The sequence below is a fragment of the Rhipicephalus sanguineus genome, chromosome 9, assembly GCF_013339695.2.
Source record: "Rhipicephalus sanguineus isolate Rsan-2018 chromosome 9, BIME_Rsan_1.4, whole genome shotgun sequence".
NCBI classification, from domain to species: domain Eukaryota; kingdom Metazoa; phylum Arthropoda; class Arachnida; order Ixodida; family Ixodidae; genus Rhipicephalus; species Rhipicephalus sanguineus.
This window is the reverse complement of record NC_051184.2, coordinates 114,296,215-114,317,726: the sequence shown is the minus strand read 5'-3', so window position 1 is coordinate 114,317,726 and position 21,512 is coordinate 114,296,215. Positions and strand designations below refer to the sequence as shown.

At 46.1% G+C, this 21,512-nt stretch overlaps 1 protein-coding gene across 1 annotated transcript in view; it reads right to left on the bottom strand.

The window, feature by feature from the left end:
- The window catches only part of LOC125759967 (uncharacterized), a 59,832-nt gene that overhangs the window by 23,775 nt on the left and 14,545 nt on the right, over positions 1 to 21,512 (bottom strand). The window contains exon 6 of the mRNA XM_049419509.1: positions 12,901 to 13,129. Within this exon, the coding sequence (XP_049275466.1) occupies positions 12,901 to 13,129 (229 nt within the window). The remainder of the gene's footprint in view (positions 1 to 12,900; positions 13,130 to 21,512) is intronic.

Below are 21,512 nucleotides of genomic sequence, written 5' to 3'. Positions count from 1 at the left end.
TGTGACGAACATAAATAACACGACTTAACATGATAATCAAGAGAAGCATGTCATGTACAGCATGACACGTGCGCGCTCATGGTGCGCTGGCGCAGTTTCGGTAGCTTGATGTACCCGAATTGGTATTGCGGACGTGACTGTGTGGCGAACATAAATAACACGACTTAACACGAAAATCATGACACGCATGTCATGTACAGCATGACTTATGTGCCACGCTAATGGTGCCCTGGCGGCCGTTTTGCTTGATTGATCTAACCCAAATTTGGTACTGCGTGACGGTGCTGTGTAACGAACATAAATAACACGAGTCAACATAAAAATCATGACACGCATGTCATGTACAGCATGACTTACGTGCCACGCTCATGGTGCGCTGGCGGTCGTTTCGCTAGCTTGATCTCCCCGGAATTGGTATTGCGCGACGTGACTGTGTGACGAACATAAATAACACGAATTAACATGATAATCAAGAGAAGCATGTCATGTACAGCATGACTTACGTGCCGCGCTCATGGTGCGCTGGCGGCAGTTTCGGTAGCTTGATGTACCCCAAATTGGTATTGCGCGACGTGACTGTGTGGCGAACATAATAACACGCCTTAACACGAAAATCATGACACGCATGTCATGTACAGCATGACTTACGTGGAACGCTCATGGCGTGCTTGCGGCCGTTTCGCTAGTTTGAGATTGACCAAAATTGGTATGCTTGTGACGTGACTGTGTGACGAACATAAATACCACTAGCTAATATGAAAATCGTGACACGCATGTCATGTACAGCATGACTTACGTGCCACGATCATGGTGCGGGCTGGCCCGTTTCGCTAGCTTGGTCTACCCGAAATTGGTATGGCGCGACGTTACTGTGTAACGAACACAAATGGCATGAGTGGCATGCATTTTCCTGAATGACAGACAAGACGTTGTATGCAGCTCTTTGCTGGCTGCTTCGCATACATAGATGCCCAGAATGCGTGGGATCTGGCGGTTTTTTTTTTTTGCGCAGTTTCCCTCATAATGAAATACCAACAAGCCCAACGCGAAGCCTGTCCCTTGCGTAACCTAGTGTAAGTGCTCATTAGGAAAACTGCACAAAAAAACAACGTCAACAAAGAGAGAACAGAACAGCACTGCGCATGCGCTTGTGCTATCCTGTTCTCCCTATGTCGACGTTCTTTTTTTTGCGCAGTTTCCATCATAATGAAATACCAACTAGCCCGACAGTTATTCTTGTAAGTGCACCGATAGGTTAGTCGTAAACTTTCAACATGCAGCTCGCACCAGCCGACCGCTTTTATGACAGACAAGGAAATTTCTGCCCGATGCAGAATCATATCAAGCTCGCCCTTCCAACCATAAATATAGAATTTCGCTAGCGCGCGCCGAGCGCTGGGGCGAAGAAGTAGCAGACGACGCTGGACACGAACCGCTCTTGTGATTCTACGCGCTCTGCGTTTCCAAATCTCGCGAACAGTTAGCGCCGCGGACAGCTGCTCGCGCGCTCGCGTGTTCCTCTAAGAGTGGACCGTACTGTATATTCATCACGTATATGCTACGTACAGTTAATTTTATTCTTTTTTTTCAATGAGATGTGTTCCATGTCTCATTCAAATTCTTTGTCTCAATAGATGAAATGAAAGCGCGTGTTAGCATGAGCCCACATTTTGAATTAGGGCGTATCGTAACCGTCCGTAATATTCTCTCCTACATATTCCTATCCTGTGCAGGTAGACAAAAAAAAAAAACATGGTCGATGCCTCCTCATAGGAATCGGTATAACACGAAAGTGCAACGTGTCTTTACAAAAGTGGTTGAATGTTCCTTGTATATTGATAAATGAGAGCCTCCACAATGTTGGTGTTTGGCGGCTGTATCACCGCTTTATATGCCATAAGTACGCTGATCCTAGTGGCAAATGTCCATCCCGACGGCTAACGTCATTGATCATGATTAAACCTTTTGGTAGTTGATGTAAATATAATGTCGGACACTGCGTATAGTGCATCCCACCCAAAAATGGCATGAAAAACCCTCAGTATCCCTTATGCACCCGTCTCAGTTGATTGGAAGGCGAAAGCTATCTCTTTATTCATATTCTTCTAAGCCGATGTATTGAGCCTTACGCCTCACGCCTCCCCCATCCCCTGCCGAAAGGTTTCTTCAATTAACGTCGTTTTGAGTGCCTCCAGGATCGCAGGCATTGCAAGATTTCTGCAACTCGCCTTCTTTTGTACTACCTCCGAGATCAGCCCACCCTTTACCGAGCAATGATGTCAGTTGATGACATGACCATGTGACGAGATATATGACGTCACAGTGACGTCATGATAATGACACAAATCTGGTTGATCAGTGACGTCATCATGACGTCATCGCTTGATGATGGTCTTTTGCAAGACATTTGTTCCTCTGGTTTTTCCTTGTAATCTGTTCGTATGCATTTTACCGAAGTCACATCCGTGACGGAAATTACGTCAGCGATGTTTGGTGGACTGCGGGATAAAACACTTTCTCATTAAAAAAATAAGGAGAGCTTCGCGCCGCGAAATGAAGCCAGAAAAGCAGTACCGTTCCGATACGTTACACTCGCGTCAGAGCACGCGTTCACTGCAGATAAATTCTGGGGCAGCGCACATAGTCGACAAATTGGCTGCGAATCCAAAGACAGAGAAGGATACTAGGCGAATACAGTGAGTCTCAGAGGCCATGTGCTTGGCCGACAGCACTGGCTTTAAAAAGAGTTAGCTCGCAAATGAGGGTTGCGCGACGTAACACTCTCTGGGCCCCTCACTTGTGAGACAACGCCCTTAAAGGGACACTAAAGAGCAAAACGATGTCTCGCATTAGTAAAGTAGTCTTCCACGAAACCAAAAAGACCACGCTTTCTGCGCGAAGACGCTTAATAGGCGAGAAAACGCGCAAAAAGAAAATACAGGTGGCGACGCCATCTTGGAATTCCCGCACCATTTGCCGTGATGTCACATATTTTTGACGGCACTGCTCTTGCTTACGTAGTTCCTAATCGGCTAAATCGAAGTACATTGTCCTCTGATGGGGCCAGAGACTTGACATAACGATTTTGTGGAAATTTCGTCGATCCAGTGGCGTCAAAATACGCTAAATGCTCTTTGAAGTCTTTCAGGTCACGAATTACAAAGTTCTGCTCGAAATTTAGGAATGAAACTTTGAACTTGGTTTTCTCCTGTAATAATAAACCTATGGTGGTTAAATAAACTACACAAGAGCTCTGGAGCAACTTTATCAGCCTAAACCAATTCATATTTCTCTTTAGTGTCCCTTTAATGAGAATGTTTCCAAGTCGTGGCACAAAAAATATAGTAGAAAGAACTGAACGCACCCGCTGCATCTGTACTTCGTCTTTCTGGCGTCGCGTGAGCTTAAAAAAATAAGGCAGCTTCGCATGAGAGGTGACAAGCCTGAATGACAACGGCGCTGGGCGGCATCTTTCAATTTATTTTTGCTTTCGTCCTCTTTCTTACTCTTTCTTTTATTCACTTTCTTCCCTCTTTCTATCTCTTGCTCTTTTTTTCTTTCTCTTTCCATCTTGCTCTCTGCTTTCTCTATCTCTTTTTTTCAGTCTGTCTTTCTATGTCCTCTTTCTTCCCGTTATCTCTCTATTCTATCATTCTCTTTATTTCTATCTCTTCTTTTTCTCCTTCTCTTCTCTCTCTCTGTGTACTCGTCTTCTCGTTCATCCTAGGACAATGCGGGGCAGCTGGAGAGCGCGCGCCAGGCGCACATTGCGTTACACGCCAAAGAAAGGCAGATGCCATTCATGATGATGATAGGTTACGCGAAAGGCATAACGAAAAGAATACCAGCTCCCGTGGAAAAAGCTTTAAAACAAGACACCGCGTGCTACGCGTCCACTGCGTCTGCGCCGTTGGCGCGAGTAGCAGCGCAGTAGGGGCGTGAAGACGGGTGAGACGCGTACTCCACACCGGTACCGCGCGATGGTCTTCCCAAGCATACCCGGTCTACAAATAAAGGCGGGCGGGCTGGAGACGCGCGAGTCGCGCTCGCTTGTAATCGTGGCTGGGGCTAATCTGGCTGCCTGTACTCGCTAGGCGTGGGTTCTTGCGATGCTTTGCAATTCGAAAGCTCTATTGCATTCTGCGTACAAGTAACCGCTTCGCCTCACAGCTACGTTCCTTGTCGCTATGGTTTAAAATAGAATTTCGCATTAACATTCATTCATAGAAGGTTTTAAGGTGGAACCGCATGGCGCGATTACAGGCGTGATCGAGACGTGGTTGGAGAGGCGTGCATGCTTTTCCTTTTTTTAAATGCGAAGCATTTCTTAGCGAACTTCTGCGAGTTTGAGCGTATCTATATCTATCTATCTATCTATCTTATCTATCTATCTATATATATCTATCTATCTATCTATCTATTATCTATCTATCTATCTATCTATCTATCTATCTATCTATCTATCTATCTATCTATCTATCTATTATCTCTCTATACTATCTATCTATCTATCTATATCTATATCTATCTATCTATCTATCTATCTATCTATCTATCTATCTATCTATCTATCTATCTATCTATCTATCTATCTATCTATCTAGCCGCCTACGACTTTGCGCTCTCCTGGCCGTTTCGTTAATCGGATGTATACCAAAATTAGTATGGAAGAACATGACTGTATACGAACATAAATGACAGGTCATAACATGAAAATCATGACATGCATGTCATGAATAGCATGATTTACATTCCACGGCCTTGGGGCTCTTGCGGCCATTCCGTTAGTTTCATATATACCAAAACTGGTATGACTTGACAAGAGTTCATGGCGAACATAAGACAGGTCCTAACGTGCAAATCATGACAAACATGTCATGTGGGCATGATTTACATGAATAGTCTCGGGGCGCTCGCGGCCGTTTAAAATGAATGGATATATACGAAAGCTGGTATGACGAGACATTTCGACATGACGAAACATAACTGACACGTGGTAACATGAAAAATCACGAGACGCGTGTCATACACGTCATGATTACATGCCACGCTCGTGACGCACTCGCGGCCGTTTCGCTAGGTTGATGTACATCAAAACTGGTACTGCGCGATGTGACTGTATGAAGAACATGAATAACAGGTGGCAACATGAAAACCATGACATGCATGTCATGATTTACGTGCACGCTCACGGTGCATTCGCGGACGTTTCACTAGCTTTGTATACGCCAAAATTGGTATTGCGCGACGCGCCTGTATTGCGAACGTAAATGAGAGGTGGTAACATGAAAATCATGACAGGCAAATCATGTGCGACATGATTCACATGCCACGCTCATGATGCGCTCGCGGCCGTTTCGCTCGCTTGATATACACCGAAATTGGTATTGCGTGACGCGCATGTATGACGAACATAAATGGCAGGTGGTAACATCAAAACCATGACATGCATGTCATGTATGGCATGATTTACATGCCACGCTCATGGTGGACTCGCCGCCATTTCGCTCGTTTGATATACACCAAAGTTGTATTGTGCGATGTGCCTCTATGACGAACATAAATGACAGGTCCTAACATGCGAATCATGTTTTGCATGTCATGTACGGTATGATTTACATGACAGCGTTATGGTGCGCTTCCGGCCGTTTAGATAACTGGATATGTACCAAAATTGTATGGTATGACAGGAGTGTGTGATGAACATAAATGACCGGTCATGCATTGTATCTACCAGAATATACGTTTCATTGGCATGGTATATGCGACATATGGTGAACTAGATGCCATGGCATGAATGATTTCATTTGGCTCAAAAATAAACAAAGCGATGTATGCAGCTGGCTGGCTTTGCTGGCTGCTTCACATTACATCGATTCCCACAGTGCGTGGGATCTGCCGGATTTTTTTTTTTTTTTTGTCGAACGCCATCGCAATGTCGCACGGTTGCGTCCGGTATAGACCGATTTCAGGCGCGTTTGACGTGCGGTCACAGGGACGCGCGTGCGCTTTTGACGAACGCCGTCGCATAATCGCGCCGCCTCGCCTTTCTACTCGGAGTAGAAAAAAGAAACGACTCGCGCGGTGCGTCACCCGCTCGTCCAGCAAGCAGAGTTTTGGGTGCAGACGCGTGTTTCGTTTCTTTCGCGCCGCCAGACGAAGCTGACCTCCACGCATCTCGGCGAAACCTTTTGAAGTTGGCGTGCGCTCATGACAAAAATCCAATAACCCGACAAACGCGGCGTGAACACATCCCTGCTTTCTAATAAACCTGCTTTCTTTCCATGCGGGTGCACTTGCGACCACGGCAACGCCGGCGTTCTCTGCGCGTCGCGTCTTTCGCTCGCGAAAAACGCGCCATGCGGTTCAACCTTTAAAGGGGTCCTGACACAAAAATTTTCGCCCCGCGTTTTTTTGCTGCGATGTGTTGCTGGGGGCCTGTCAATCATAACACGGCACATCGTTTGCTGCAGCGCGCGACAGATAATTACAAGCTCCTCATTACTGACACAGCCTCACTTTCGGTTTGACAGAGCTCCAAAAACGGCAAGCCGCCGGGTGCAACTATCACAACCTAGCGAGTGAAACGCTCGGTCACGTGAGCACACAGAACAGTGACGCATTTCCGCGCTGTCTGTCATCGTCGGGCTCATCGTCGTCTGATGGTAACGATTTTCTTGCGGCGGGGATCGAAGGAATTTTCGACGTGGCGAATCACTTCATGTTTGACCCGCTGGCGAGGAGCGATTCGTCGGGAAGCGCGTCGAAACAGAAATGGCGGCTACAACGTAATCGTAGCTTGTACCGGCTGCAACGGTTATGTAGGGAAGTAGGGGGGTCACCTCGGGTCACCTCCGAGGGTGTCATGCACTAGGTGCGGCCTATAAGGCTGGATCGCCCTCGCTAACTTCAAAATTCATATAAAATACCTTCCAAGCTTTATTCGCTGCCGATATTTTGCAGATGGTACACGCACGTACACGGGAATCGATCCAGCAGGCTATCTCGGCCGCGAAATTTTGTGTCAGTACCCCTTGAAGGCTTCCCCGCATTTTCTTCCTGTTCTCGATCTTCAATCGCGCTGTTGTTATATTAGATGCGAAGTATCTTAAGGCCGAGCTCAATCCGGTGGTGGTGGTGTGCGGCGTGACCACCCTTACTGCGCATGCGCATATCCTCACCGCACACCTCCTCTGCACTCACCCTCTCCACTCACCCTCTCCACTTTCCCTCTCCCCTTCCCCTCTCCCATACCCTCTCCCCTTCCCCTTTACACTCTTCCTCTGAAACGCGGGCTTGACATGCCGAAATTCTCTCCTGCGCAACGCCGCGATGAGCTCGAGCGCATGCGCGTCCCCTCCCCTTCTCTCTCCTCTCCTACGCTACTCCCCTCTCGCCCGCCTGTCGACCGCGTTCCCCGCTCGCCCTGTGAGAATTAACGGCCAGGCTAGATGGAAGATACGACGCGCGTAGCGTCCCTCTTCGCGTTCCACGACGCGAGGTCGGTAGCATGCCCAACGAACGCCAACGGAACGCGATCGTGCAAGTGCTCCGACTTCGCATCGCCTCATGGTCCCCTTTAGCGGGAGATGGTGTAATTTTTCACCTAGCTCCGTCTTTAACTGATGCATGGCCAATCAAACGAATATTTTTGGTGAATGTATGTCTTTCTTTAAGGAGGAGGTATTCGTTTGATTTCATTTTTGGAAATAAGATTCGGTGCCTACTGATGGTTGACGTGAGGCACAGTAATATGGCTCGGTTAATTTTGCCATCGAAAAAAGCAAGTTAAGAAAAACTTTCAGAATTACCTTTTGCTGTTGGTGTAGCTGAAAATAATGAGCATTGAGCTATAGCACCAATATAAGTCTAAACATATAACTCCTTTTGTTTTCAGATAATGGAACACATAGTGCTCTTAATATATTGTGTCCGCATTAGACTGCATTTGCAAATGATTAGGTTCTCGGAATCATTTCGTGGACAGAGTATCCTCATCCCCGTTCACCCACGTAAACACGAAAAAGTTATTTTGCTTAATAATTTTGATGTCTCGGCTTATTTATTCACTTATGCCGCGTACTACCGACGAACATGCGAAATCTGGCTCGTTATTGTAGACGTTATGTTAACAAAGATCAGCAATGACATTCTGGGTTTACTCCTAAAGCGGTATTCAGACGGGGGACAAATGCTCGGGGGATAAAGGCGGAGCCTAGTGACGCCATCTTGCGAGGAGAAGTCTCCAGAAATGTCCCCACTCAAACAGGCAAGGCGAACGGAGGGGGAGACCAGCGTTACTAGACTACTCTGGTGGCTTGTACCACCCGTTTGACAAGCTGCTCACGACGAGCTGCAGACTGGACACCCACTGCCGCTCTCTGCAGGAGCAAGTGCAACAATGTGGCCAAACAAGCAATCCCCTCCTGTCCCGCGCCGATTTCTCCCTCGTACCCCTTAAAGGGACACTAAAGAGAAACCGGAAGTTGATCTTCGATGGTAGATTATCTTATTACTATTACAACGGTACCATAGTTACGGCGAGCAGAGCTTTCGTAAGCGAGAAAATGGCGAAAAACCGAAGGATGGGTGCTGACACCCCCTCGGCTTTTCCGCACAAGGCGTTCGTGACGTATAAGATCACAAACGCAGACGGGCCGCGATTGGTCGACAGTGATTTAATGCTGCTAATAGAAACGCACGGTGAACTTTATCTTAAACATCCATCAACAATACTCGGCACCTATTTAAGCCGTGCTTTTCAAGGAAGTACAAATTTAGCATAAAGCTTAAATAAAAAAGAAAAAAAAACGGCATGGCGCTGCGTGCGGCAGTGGTGGTTTCGGTTTCGCTCCGCGCACAGCGTGCATGCTTCGCCCATTTCGCCAGTGTCGCGCTCCAGCGTTGCAGTTTCGTTGGTTTTTGTGTGGCTTGTCAAGTTTAGATTGAAAAATACCAAAATGACAGACGCCGGTGGGCGTTGAGGTTGACGTGTCAGCCGGAAACCTTTCCCACTGGTATTAGCACTGCACGGAAGCATCAAGCCCGGCATACCTGGAAGGTGCTTGGTAAACCTGGTCGAGTGAGCGAGGCGGCCTGTCGTCGTACCCGGAAGCCCAACGGGGCAGACGCGAACACCTCTTTGCGCGTCGTTGTGAACGTGAGGCGGAGCCGCTGGAAAGGTTCTCATCGCGCCAGGGCCAGTCTTCACATGAACGCAAGCACAAGCGTTGCTAGGTTGCTATTGCCGAGTCTGCGATCGAGAGCGACGCGGCTGGTGTAACTGTGCACAGAAATCCAAAGTGGGGTATAGGTTGAGGCATCCTCATGAGCTGCAGTAGTCTATTGGAGGGATGAAGTGCGTTAAGAGATTGTGTGCATTACAAAACTGTACGAAGGTACGAACGAGTGTTTCAGGTCCAACGATGCGAAGCAATTCGCACTTTTCGTGTGTGCGACAGAGAATTGGTTCTGCTTTCCGGGATAGCTGCGTTGCAGAGACCGAGGTCGCAGGATGACGTAACCACTGCACCCTTTGGAATCCACAGAGAGCTACTAGCAATGTTTGCGGTATCATATCATTGTACTCCATGGTACAAAGCAATCCGAACTAAGCTTGACAGCTTTGAGCATATAGAAATGTGGTAGTTCACTCGAAACTGGCTCAATTTCTCTCATGGCAGCAAAGATTATTTGTTTTTCAGCTCGATGATTCTTACATGGGACACTACTCAGGATGATGGAGTCGGCTGCCCCATGGAAATTGACTCAGATGTAAGTGAAGTCGTGAGCACACCATCAGCGTGGCATGTAAGTCATGCCCTACTTGACATGCCTGTCACGATAGTCGTGTTAAACCTGTCATTTATGTGCGTCGTACAGTCACTTCATGCAATACCAATTTTGGTGTATCTGAGGCTAACGAACCGGCCGTGAGAGTGCGATGAGCGTGGCATGCAAATCATGCTCTACAGGACTGGCATGCCATGATTGTCGTGTTGCCATCTATCATTTATGTTCATCGTACAGTCACGTCATGCAATATTATTTCTGGTGTACATCAAGCTAACGAAACGGTCAGGAGCGCACCATGAGTGTGGCATGTAAATGATGCCCTACTTGACATACATGTCACGATTCTCGTGTTAACACCTGTCGTTTATGTTCGTCGTACAGTCGCTTCATGCAATACCAATTTTTGTGTATATCAAGCTATGAACACGCTGCGAGTGCATCATGACCCTGGCATATAAGCCATTCCCTACATGGCATGCTTGTCATGATTTTCATGTTACCACCAGTCATTTGTGTTCGTTATACTGTCACGTCACGCAATAACAAATTTGGTACATGTCAAGCTAGTGAAACTGCTGCGAGTACATCATGAGCATGACAAATATGTCATGCCGAACATGACATGCGTGTCATGATTTTCATGTTACCACCTGTCCTTTATGTTCATCATACTGAATTCTTTTGTGATATCAGTTTTGGTATATATCCGTTTAATTAAACAGTCGCTAGTGCCCAGAGACCATTTCATGTAAAGCATGCTGTACATGACATGGCTCTCATGAATTGCATGTTAGGATTTGTCACTTACCTTCGTCATACGTTCTTGTCACGCCCACCGAATTTTGGTATATATCAAGTTAACGAAATGGCCGCAAGAACACAAAGACCGTGGCATGTAAAACATGCCGATCATGACATAAATGTCATTATTTTCATGTTATTCCCTGTCATTTACGTTCGTCATACAGTCATTTTATGCCACAGCAATTTCGGTATATATCCCATTAACGAAACGGCCAGGAGAGCACAAAGTCGTAGGCGTCTGGATAGATAGATAGATAGATAGATAGATAGATAGATAGATAGATAGATAGATAGATAGATAGATAGATAGATAGATAGATAGATAGATAGATAGATAGATAGATAGATAGATAGATAGATACCCTCTAAGTCGCAGAAGTTCGCTAAGAAATGCTTTGCATTTAATAATATTCATTACAGATGCTGCACTGAAAGGCTGTCTTTTGGCAGCTGTAACCCCCGAATGCAGAGATGTTACGTGCCTTCGACTTGACTTGAGCAAGTCGGCCCGAAGCAAGCAGCGGAATTGAAAACGCCCAAGTCGGCCTTCGCGTTTGATAGACGCTCAGGTTCTCTTGCTTGGTCAAGTCAAGAACGAGCTTCAATTCAGAAACACGTTGCTCACCTGGTACCGAGGTTAATATTGAAGTTGTTGGCGGAAGGCACGTGTTACAGCAAGAAAAGTTCGTATATTTCAAAAGAACTATCACATCAAAGTGCTACAAGCATATTTTTGTCATTTTACTGTTAACGAGCGGCACGTGCTTCCCGCCGCCGCAGCGATGCGCAGTGTTGCTTGTGTAAAGCGTCCGTTGCCCGCTGGTTTCAGTGGCCACCCAAGCGCGGCGCGTTACTCCAAACTTGCTTGTTTTGGCCTGCGCTGATAGAATTTCCCATAAAGATGCGAAACAAGGCATGGTTTGCGTTGTGTTCTTTCGTCGTTTTTTTTCTTATCGAACTCGGAGTGTATGGCTCGCAAGTTTTAGGCGAGGTATCGCGAATTTTCAAGGTACTAGCCTTTCTATTCGTCTATGGACATGCATGTAGCGAGCTAGGTCGCAGTTATAAATGAATAAATTAAAAATGCAACAGGTTCTGGAAACAAAGTGTACAAAGCCCTTGTTCAGGCCCATATGGGTGCCACCACCCAACAAAAGAAGCTAAAGAAGAGAACTGGAAATGCTAATTATTTGTCTACTTTCGTTGAACATCTCATTCTTGGTAAACAAGACAAGAAGCGGCGGTCGGGATCATAGGCCTCGGCGGAATTTTGCCTCGCGGGGTGCAGCAGTGCCGCGCTACATGTTGGTGAGGGGAGGGGGGGAAGCACATGGTCAGGATATGTTATCTGCTGGAAGCTTTATCGTGAACAACGAAAAAGACACAGGCCTGCCATGTGCGTCCTGCGAGGTGAACGAAGAGCTCATCCACGTATTTGTACGAGAGCACCTGTTTGTAATACAAAGCTACGAGGAAGTCCCAAGAAAAACTTCGCCTTGTCACAAAAAAATTTGTACTGGTCCGTGGATTAAACCCGCACTAGGGGAAGCTCTTTTTTTCTGAGAAAAGCTTAAGCAATTCTTCGTATCGTGCTGGAAACTGATGCCTGTCAAGTTTCTCAATCCCACACAGATGCACCGAACGAGACAAAAGCGACGTAAAATGTTGTGTACTACGAAAACATTTTTCGGCTCAAGCTACGTCCCCCACCTCACTTTTCGAAGCGAAGTCGTCGAATCAAGGAGAAAGAACCATTCGCTGAGATGTCGCAGCAAGGCACGTTGTGGTCCCAAGAGACACCTCAGCGCAAGGCAGCCCCGCGCTTCACCGAGGACGAAAAAAGTGTGCTGATCGATCTTGTGAGGCAGTTCTGGCACATTATCGAGTGGGAAAAAAACTGATCTTGCGTCAATGGCGAAAAAAAAATGAAACGTGGAAAGAAATAGCCAAGCGCTATAACGCCAACCACGGGATTACCAGGCGCCACCACCTGCAGCTCAAGAAATGCTGGAATAACATCAAGCAGAAATGGAAAGAGGAAGCTGCAAGAGAAAAGCGAGAGCGCCACAAAACTGGTAAGAACAACATTTTTTTGCATGACTGGTTCACTTGAGCTATTCTTCTTGTGACCTTCCACATGTTTCGTATTCGGCAGATGAGTGATTCGTGAGCGTAAATACACCGGGGCTATTAATGCGCCCGTGTGTTCTGTCGACACATCCTGTAACGCCAGGGAATTCGGCCACTTCATAAAAGTCCCGCATAACTTAAAACATAAAAGTCCGGCTGCGGGAAGCGCACCAGCATCGAGTACAAGTGCCTTGCGATGAGTATGGTCACTTTTCCGACTGCTCGGCACACTGTCGACTGCGGAATGCGGACGAGATCCCCGGTGACTGTCTGGAATGTGCTCAGTAGATCAACATGGGAGGTAGATGCAATCATGGGAGGCACAGGCTGTCCTCGGTTGGCCCCGCTTTCTTGGAGCGGCAACATAGCCAGAAGCTGCCGCACGGCGTTCTTGGTGAACCTGTAGCGAGCGTGCAAGTGTTCCTCGTCGTACAACTCCATCGGATTTCCTCGGCCACGTAAGGCGGGTCGCGGAATCTTCGGTAGGCAATGTACCTCAGAAAATGCTACGTCCATAGCGTGGCAACAAATTCAAAGCGGACAACCTCCGCTCGACGGCTATTCGAGAGGCGGCCATGTTGGAATAACGCATCAAGACTGTTTCAAGCTAGCCCCGCAGCAGACTTGAAGCTAGTCCTGACTTCGACCGAGCCAAGTCGCCCGCAAGTCGTCCGCAAGTTCGAGAACGATTTATGGCCAGCGGCAAAGCTGTCTTGAGTCAAGTACGAGACAAGTAACATCTCTGCATTCGGGGGTGTGTGCTGCATATGCTTTCCTACATGGTTTGGGCTTGTTATAGGTGCTGCCTATTTGTCAGTACCAGTGGATTGCTGAAGCAAAAGGATTCTTCTCGGTGCCCTGCAAGTCGCACAACTGGCCGCAGCATTGAACTTGATGAAAGTGTGCAAGTTCATGTGCGAGGCATAAGTGTTGGTGAGAATAGTGCATCGGTCACAACTGTATGCTTAAACTCTCTGACGTGAAAAAAATGTGTCTCCCAATACTTTCGTTCGCAAAACTTGTAACATTCATTCACTTTCAGCATGACCAAATGAAAGCATTATGTATTCAAACCCAGGTTCAGGTTATAGTATATTCTCAAGTACTCATTGGCTTATTTTAGCGACATGAAGGTACATAAACAAGCTCCTGTCTAACTTCATTTCAAGTCTCTTCAATAAACCTCTGTCCATCAATCAGGTTAATGTTGTATCCACTAGGCCTAGTTTCTCACACTGTTTCCTCATGGCTGGTAGCACTTTGAGGCAGTGTATTCGACTGCACTGGCTGCCGTATCAGCACAGTTCAAGTGACCATACTTCCTCATTTGTGGAAGAAAAAAAATTGGATGTTATATTAATATCACCATAATCTCAAAAATGTGTTGTGCATGGAAAAGTAGATAATAGTTGCAAAGTGGTCAGGGTACTGGTTCATTTTGAAAAAGCAGTTAGACCAGGGGGGCAAGGTAAACAAAACAGTGTGTCTTGTGTCCACTTTCTTCCCTTATTCCTAGCTCTAAATATTGTTCCAAAGATCACACGTGCTGTAACACTTTGAGGAACCCCGCAACACCCAATAAATAACTGCCTGAAAACTTCTTTGCATAGTGATTGTCACAGCACACAGGTGTGCATTATTTCTGCTAAGAGCAGTCTGAAGTTCGTAGAATTCGTACAATGAAAAATGTTGAGCTCATCAGTTTTTCCATTTACGTTTCATACTGTTATGATTGAAGTTTCATTATGTCAACCTTTTTGCTATACGTAGAGTTCAAGTGAACCTCATTATAAAGGAAAAAAAGATGAGGGCCTCCACATTAACACTGACGATGTGTCACTGACATCCTCACCATAAAAGCCACAATAGCAAACCCCTCTTGAGAACAGCTATGTTTCTCACCTAATTTATCACCTGTCCGGACCAATATGGACACCACTGGCTCCACATGCCAACCATACGAGTCAGCTTGGACCCTGGACTGGAGGAGGATGACGACTAAGCAGGCTTTGATTAATTTACGTTAGCCGTAGTGTTGCCTAGACGGAAGGGATGAAATAGAATTTCTAGGGTTGTGCGTATAGTGAAATTTCATCTCGAATCGAATAGTGCCGAATAGTGGCCAAAAATATCGAATACAAAACATTTATTGAAAATTAAAAGAAAGAACAAAGAAATGAAATCTGCTTATGTCCTCGAACATATAACGCGGTGAGTGACTGCTACCGAATGCCTACAAATTGTCACGCATAAACACAACCTGTTCCACATGACCTGGCCTCAGATACTCTCGCCGTGACGTTACAGTGTTTCCTGCAGTTGAAAACATGCACTCACTGAGCTGCCCTTATTGATATGTCTTATTTACACAGAACGTGTACCGCCAGCTGCAGCAAGACAGAAGAAATATTAGGACTCTACGGTGCGGTGACAGCTTTATTACGCGCTTGTTCGGGAGGTTTTCTGTTTTTAAGCTTTTATGGGTGCGCAGACAAGTTGATAGAAGAGCCGCCATTCCAGTCAGCAGCGGCACTCCTTACCTCCCAATAGCTAATAAAGAGGGATGCAGTAGCTAGTGTTTTTTTCGCCTATGTCGCGTAACGTGGCTCCTCTGACAATGGTATTGTTGTGCTTCATCTTCATCAGTGCTCCGACCTCAAAAATCTTCGGGCTCCCATTCACAGCAGTGTTTTAACTGCGTGACCGAACGATGGGAGTTTCTGAACGAGTGGTGCGCTGTGGTAATGACGACTGCACAGCGTGAACAAATTTTCACATGTGTAGCCAATCGCTGGGGTTTCACGAGCCAAAGTCAGGATGTTTTACGGCGCTTGAGGCATGCGCAAACAAACTACGCAAGAAGTCCGTGTCATCATTTCGGAAGCAAGGTTGTAAGAGCTTGACAGTGCGGAAATAACATAATCTCCTTTAAAATAAACATGCACTCGCTTTTGAACCAGGATATTCGTGAAAGAATTAACGAAAGGCCTGCTGAATGACGTTAGTGTTAGTTTTATCCACCCTGCCCTAACAACGTGGCACCATTGGCCTTTGTTGTGTTTTAGATATTCGTCCTGTCTAATTATTTGAAACTTCGAATGCTAGCTATTCCAAAGTCGAATCAAGTTGTTCTATTCAAATTCAAAACCCGAATATTTGCACATCCTTAAGAATTTCCCAACGTAAGTTTGCTTACAGTCTATTGACATCATACATATATAAGTTTGAACACAGCCCTTGCATTCATATTTCAAGACTCAGGTGGCACTCAAAAAAGTAAACAGAAGCCGCTGGTTGTATGGCATTAGTGCATGCTTGGATGGTAAGCAATATTCTCTACAGGAGCATGGCAACCACACTAAAAGAAATAAATGACTGCATAGCCTTATTATGTAATTTTATGCATTAGGGAAAATTCACATTTTGCACATTCTTTTTCAGACGGTGTGGATACGGCACACGCTCGGCCTTCGAGTTATTACATCGTCTTTCATACATGTTTGATGGTGCTCTTGAACCTCTGCCACACATGCCTCTCCACTGCCTGCACTGTGAAGCTTCGGAACTGGGAGACTCGCATCAAAGCAAGAGTCGAGTGCCCTAACACACACACGTACACATGGTGATGTCAACCTCTTGTTGGCGAAAAGCCAAAGGGGAACATTGAGTCGGCCACAGCATTGCAGTTTTCTGGACTGACTGTTGCCTCCATCCTATGAAGGATGCGTTTCATGGGTCTCCAAGCACTCATTGAGCAATCTTTCTTCTGAAGTAAGGCATGTTGTTAGTATAGTTGGTACATAAATTTAGAAGAACGTTTTAACTGCACGAGGAAGACACCTTAGAAACATATAACACGCGCACACATGAAGTGCAGACATTCAAATGTGTTTATTTCTTGAAGGTAGAACATTTATAAGAGTTGACAGAGAGCAATTGCACTGATAATCTAACAGGCTGCGAAAATGGGGCAAGACCACGGGCGCGTTACAATTCCAGAAGGGTCCATCCTAGATGTGACCATCTAAGAAAGTTATTTCCTTTTTTTGTCTTTTATTGCGATGAAGAAAGCCTTGATGACATCTTTCTGTTCTCGTTCTTGCCTTAATAAGGAATTTAGTTTTTCCAGCTGAGGAAAACAGCTCATGCTGTCGCAGTTCTTGCATTGTCAGGCAAGATTACTGTCCGAGCCAGTGCGCATGGATTGCTTGAGTTCCAGCGCGCATTCATTGAAGCAGCGGCCGGTTTGACCAATATACGACCGACCACAGGACAAAGGAATTTCTTAAATAATACTTGATATGCATTTTGTGTACTCATTCTTGCGGTCCTTTGTGCACGAGCTTTGCTCGTTTTTAAATGCGAAGCATTTCTTAGCGAACCTTTGGCACTTTGAGCGTTTCTATCTATCTATCTATCTATCTATCTATCTATCTATCTATCTATCGATCTATGTACGTCTGGTTGCTCTCATGATCACCTCCTTAACTTGGTGTAGACCAAAATTTGCATAGTAGGGTAAGAGGATTTGACGAATATGCCTGTCGGGTCATGGCATGAATAACGTGAAAATCCTGTCGAGTACGTCGTCAAACCCTTTCCTCCTGACACGTGTGGCACATACCCGTATACCACAGCCTGTCGTATACGGGTATGTGCCAGATGTGATTGACAGTTTATATCCACCAAGGAACGGCGAGAACAGACACTGGTAATTTAAATGCGAAAGCGTTAATCAAAGCCGACATCGGTAGCGCTGACCTGACGAATGGAAAGAATGAAAATTGGGATCCCAGCAGGAATCGAACCCAAGCATTCTACGTGGTAATCAGGTATTCTACCACAGAGCCACGCCAGGTCTATAAATTGGTTTGAAAAAAAAAACAGCCTATGCAAGCGTAATGGCGGCGCAACGTCGATTGTGGATGTGGTGCTGGCTATCTAATTTTACAAGAAAGGAATAAAAACTACATATGTACTTCTACGATACAGGCGTCATATCAGATTAACGTTGGCGGTTCCAGTGTGGGCTCCGCTTTTATAGCAGTCTAATAAACATTACATTTGTATTCCTATGATTCAGCAAGCTGTATTGAAGCATTGCTCTACCCCGGAGGAGTACATTCACGAACGCTATGTATGATATTCCCATGAGTGTACCATAAAGTGCACTTAGTTTCGATAATACTCACGTATGTGCCCTAACGTGAGGGCTGGCGTTACGTCACACCATGAGTTACCCTTTTAACGCCAGTGTCGTCGTTGTCGATGTGCCTAGTAAGTCCGCGATGTGCACAACACGTCGATCCACCTCGTAACGCTTGGCTCAAAGCCATAAAGTGCAGCATAGAAGTACTCACTGACTGCTTCGCATGAAACCGATTCCCACAACGCGTGGGATCTGCCAAATTTTTAAGGCCGAGCTCCTTATGCCGTGCGTCTGTCCATCCTCCGTTTGTTTGTAGGGTTGCAGTAGCCACCACCAGCTCGTGAGGAGCGCGCGTTCTGGTATGCAGTAGAAGAAGAAGACGACGTTGACGGGTGAGACTCTCGTGCGTGTTCGCCTGTGTGGCATTCTTTCTTCTTTACTACGTCTCGTGTTTTCAACGAAACCCGAAGACAACATTTCAGAAGCAACGTGCCATGAGGCACGCTTTTCTCTTTAGCTCGGAGTCGCCAGATGGAAGACAAGGCTGCGGAACGGAGGGCACGGAAGGCGGCGGCAGCGCGCGCTCGCAGACAGAATCTTGAGGTGAGAGCCCGCGAGGCCGAAGTTGCACGTCGACGCCGCGAAGCAGATTCCGCCGTTCGAGCCCGCGAGGCCGAAGCTGCTCGACAAGTTGCACGGCTGCGGCGCGAATCGGATCTTCAAAATGTAAAGGACCGTGAAGCGGCGAGAAAGCGCGCGTACCGGCAGGCAGAGACCGCGGCTGTGCGAGCACGTTAAATGGCTGCAAAACGCATCAGGCGGGCTCTGCCCGAAGGCGCCGACGCGCGCTTCTAGCGGGACTTCCTTGATAACAGTTTCGGCCATAGTTGCGGTGTGTGCAACAGACTGTGGTTCTAAAACAATCTAGTCACAATGTATTCCATCAAGAAAGACCACGCTCGCGCCAATGCCATCGCCGTGCTGCAGCGCGAGTTCGCTTCGCCCCACTCACCATCATTCACCGCGTGGATATGCTGTAATTTTTTTTTCCTTTAGTCAGCAGAGGGCCCAGTTTTTTAAGTTTGCAAGACACTAAAGCACGACAGGAATTTCGTACCTTCGTGCTACCTTTTAGATGTGTGATAGGCAATGCAAATATGACATAACTTAAGGTGGTTGTTTAATCAAGGGTTGCTGTTTCCTTTCTGTAGATTTTATTTTCTGAAGTAGTCTTTCAGACGTGCTGCGGATTAGGTGATATGGGTAACCGGTGGACAGCAGGCACTCAAGCTGGCTGTTGAAACTGGCTACAGCTGTGTGTGCATATAATTTCTGCTGGGCTGAGAGGAAGCTAATGATGCCTTGCTTCATTAGTTTGGAGTTTGCGATCTTGTAATGCAACAGGCTTTTGTTAGACCTTGTGTTGTACGACCAGCAAACGAGGGTGTCGGTGAAATGCGGTTTAAAATCTAGAAACTGGGTGCAGTTGATCTTGGTCAACAAACTGTTCGAAGTACGGAGCACAGTGATGTTTAGACACGAGGTGAAATTCCGGATTCTCTGTGACCCATCCTTCAGGCTGCGCAGCAGTGACAGGGTTTCCAATCTTTCGACAGCAGAGGCACTCCTCCTCGCTGATGTTGTCGTGTACTACGCAATGTTTGCAGTCGCACCTGAAACAGCACCCCCAAACAAGCGCTCAAAAATTTCATGTTGGGCTGCGTTCATAAGATAGTGCACACAATACATAGCTGCTGGATGCACCTTTTTGCGTAGGGTATCGTTGGTCGGAAGCTGCGCATGACAAGCTAACAAGGATCATTCGGTCGAGGTGGAGCCCGATTAAGATCTAATTCCTTGATCAAAATGTAAATAGCTTCATTCTTCACCTACTCGCGCAAATACACGAGACTTACGAGGACAGGCGCGATCTAACAACTGATTTATTTTTTGGAATACGCACATAATTAACAGCCCACTGTTCTGCTCGAACAGCTTAAAAACACCAAAAACATGAAACGCACACACTGTATTACATGAACACACGCCTTAACGTACTGATATCAGCGACAACGCTTGTGCAAGCAAAGCAATCTCAAGTCTAATAGAATAATAAATAAATAAAAAAGTAATAGAAAAATGAATTTGTTCCAACTAGGCCGAATCGCAGCTTTGCTTAACCCTTTGTATCCCATGGCCAATCCAGCTGCGCAAGTAAATATTTTTTTGCGCATATGAAATTACAATACATACGAAAGTGGGAATAAACCAAAACATGGGAAGTTTTAGCTTTAGTTCTACAAGAAAACAAGTGTCCACATATGTGGACGCTGGGAACACCAGTTACACTGGGTCCATCATCCTTCTTCATCGTACATGGGAACTTTGCTTGCCGACGGCTTTGTTCCAACACAATAATCACTATCATCATCACTACTTACCATATTCAACGCCATCATCAGTTCAACGCGTTCATCATCATCATCATCATTATTATTATCATCATCATCATATGGGTTCACGTGGCCGATGGCTAACGGCTCTGATTCAACGCCTTCATCATCACCATCATTATCACCATTCAAAGCTCATCTGCTTGCCCACCGCTCTACTTCAACGTGTTCGTCATCATCTTTATCTTGGTTGATCATCATTACCAGCGCGTTCATGGTTACGTTCAAACTGAATGCTTTCATCATCAGCAGTAGCATTTTTCATAAGGCATTTGCTTGTTGATGGCTCTACTTCAACGTGCTAATTACCGGTGCCCTCCAAATCGGATCATTCGCTTCTGCTAGTCAGTTCGAAAATTATGGAATGTATGTCGTCATCACTTAATCCGCGTCCAGAATAAAGCAAATAAATTTTAATAACTTCTACAAGGCGTGTTTAGCTATATCACTGATAATGTTTTGGGTAGAGCCGCACGGCAACGAAGCGGGTCTTACTACCATGCGGCGTTCTATCAGCTTTTTACACGAACTCGGTATGCCTGGTGTCCACAAACGTGGACGCCGCAGCGACAACTCAACTTGCAAAACTTTGGTCGCTCACAGTGCAACAAAAGTCACACAAAGACAAGATAAACCATTCCTTTTCTCGAATAAATCTCAATAATATAAAAACTCTTAAGAATTTAGAGTGAACCTGTAAAAAATATGTACGCATACACCTCTACAGGCGACTTGGGAAGAACGCCATTGTTCTGTGCGCACTTACCGCTGTTTGTGCACAGAAGTGGACACATATAGATGTTTTTATGAAATTCTGAAGTAATGCCAACATTTCAAATCGATTTTTAAGGCAATGCGTTGGCTAGCCTGATCCCACTTCACTGATATGTTTTGTCCACATATGTGGACGCTGGGATACAAAGGGTTAAATAGCTTCCTTGCGGTCTCAGTCGTAATAAATAAGTTTTATCCTGGTCCGGGTGAGTTGGTGTCGTTTGACGTACAATACAGGTGTCGCAAAACGTGCTTATGACAGTTATCGAGTCCAATCGGAATCAATTTTTTTTAATCGCGACCGGCTCCCGGTTGCGGTTCCTATCGCGGCTCGAATGCGATCAAAAGTGCACCTTGTGACGAAACATTCAGCGCAAATGGCGCATTCCTAGACACGACGGCGTAGA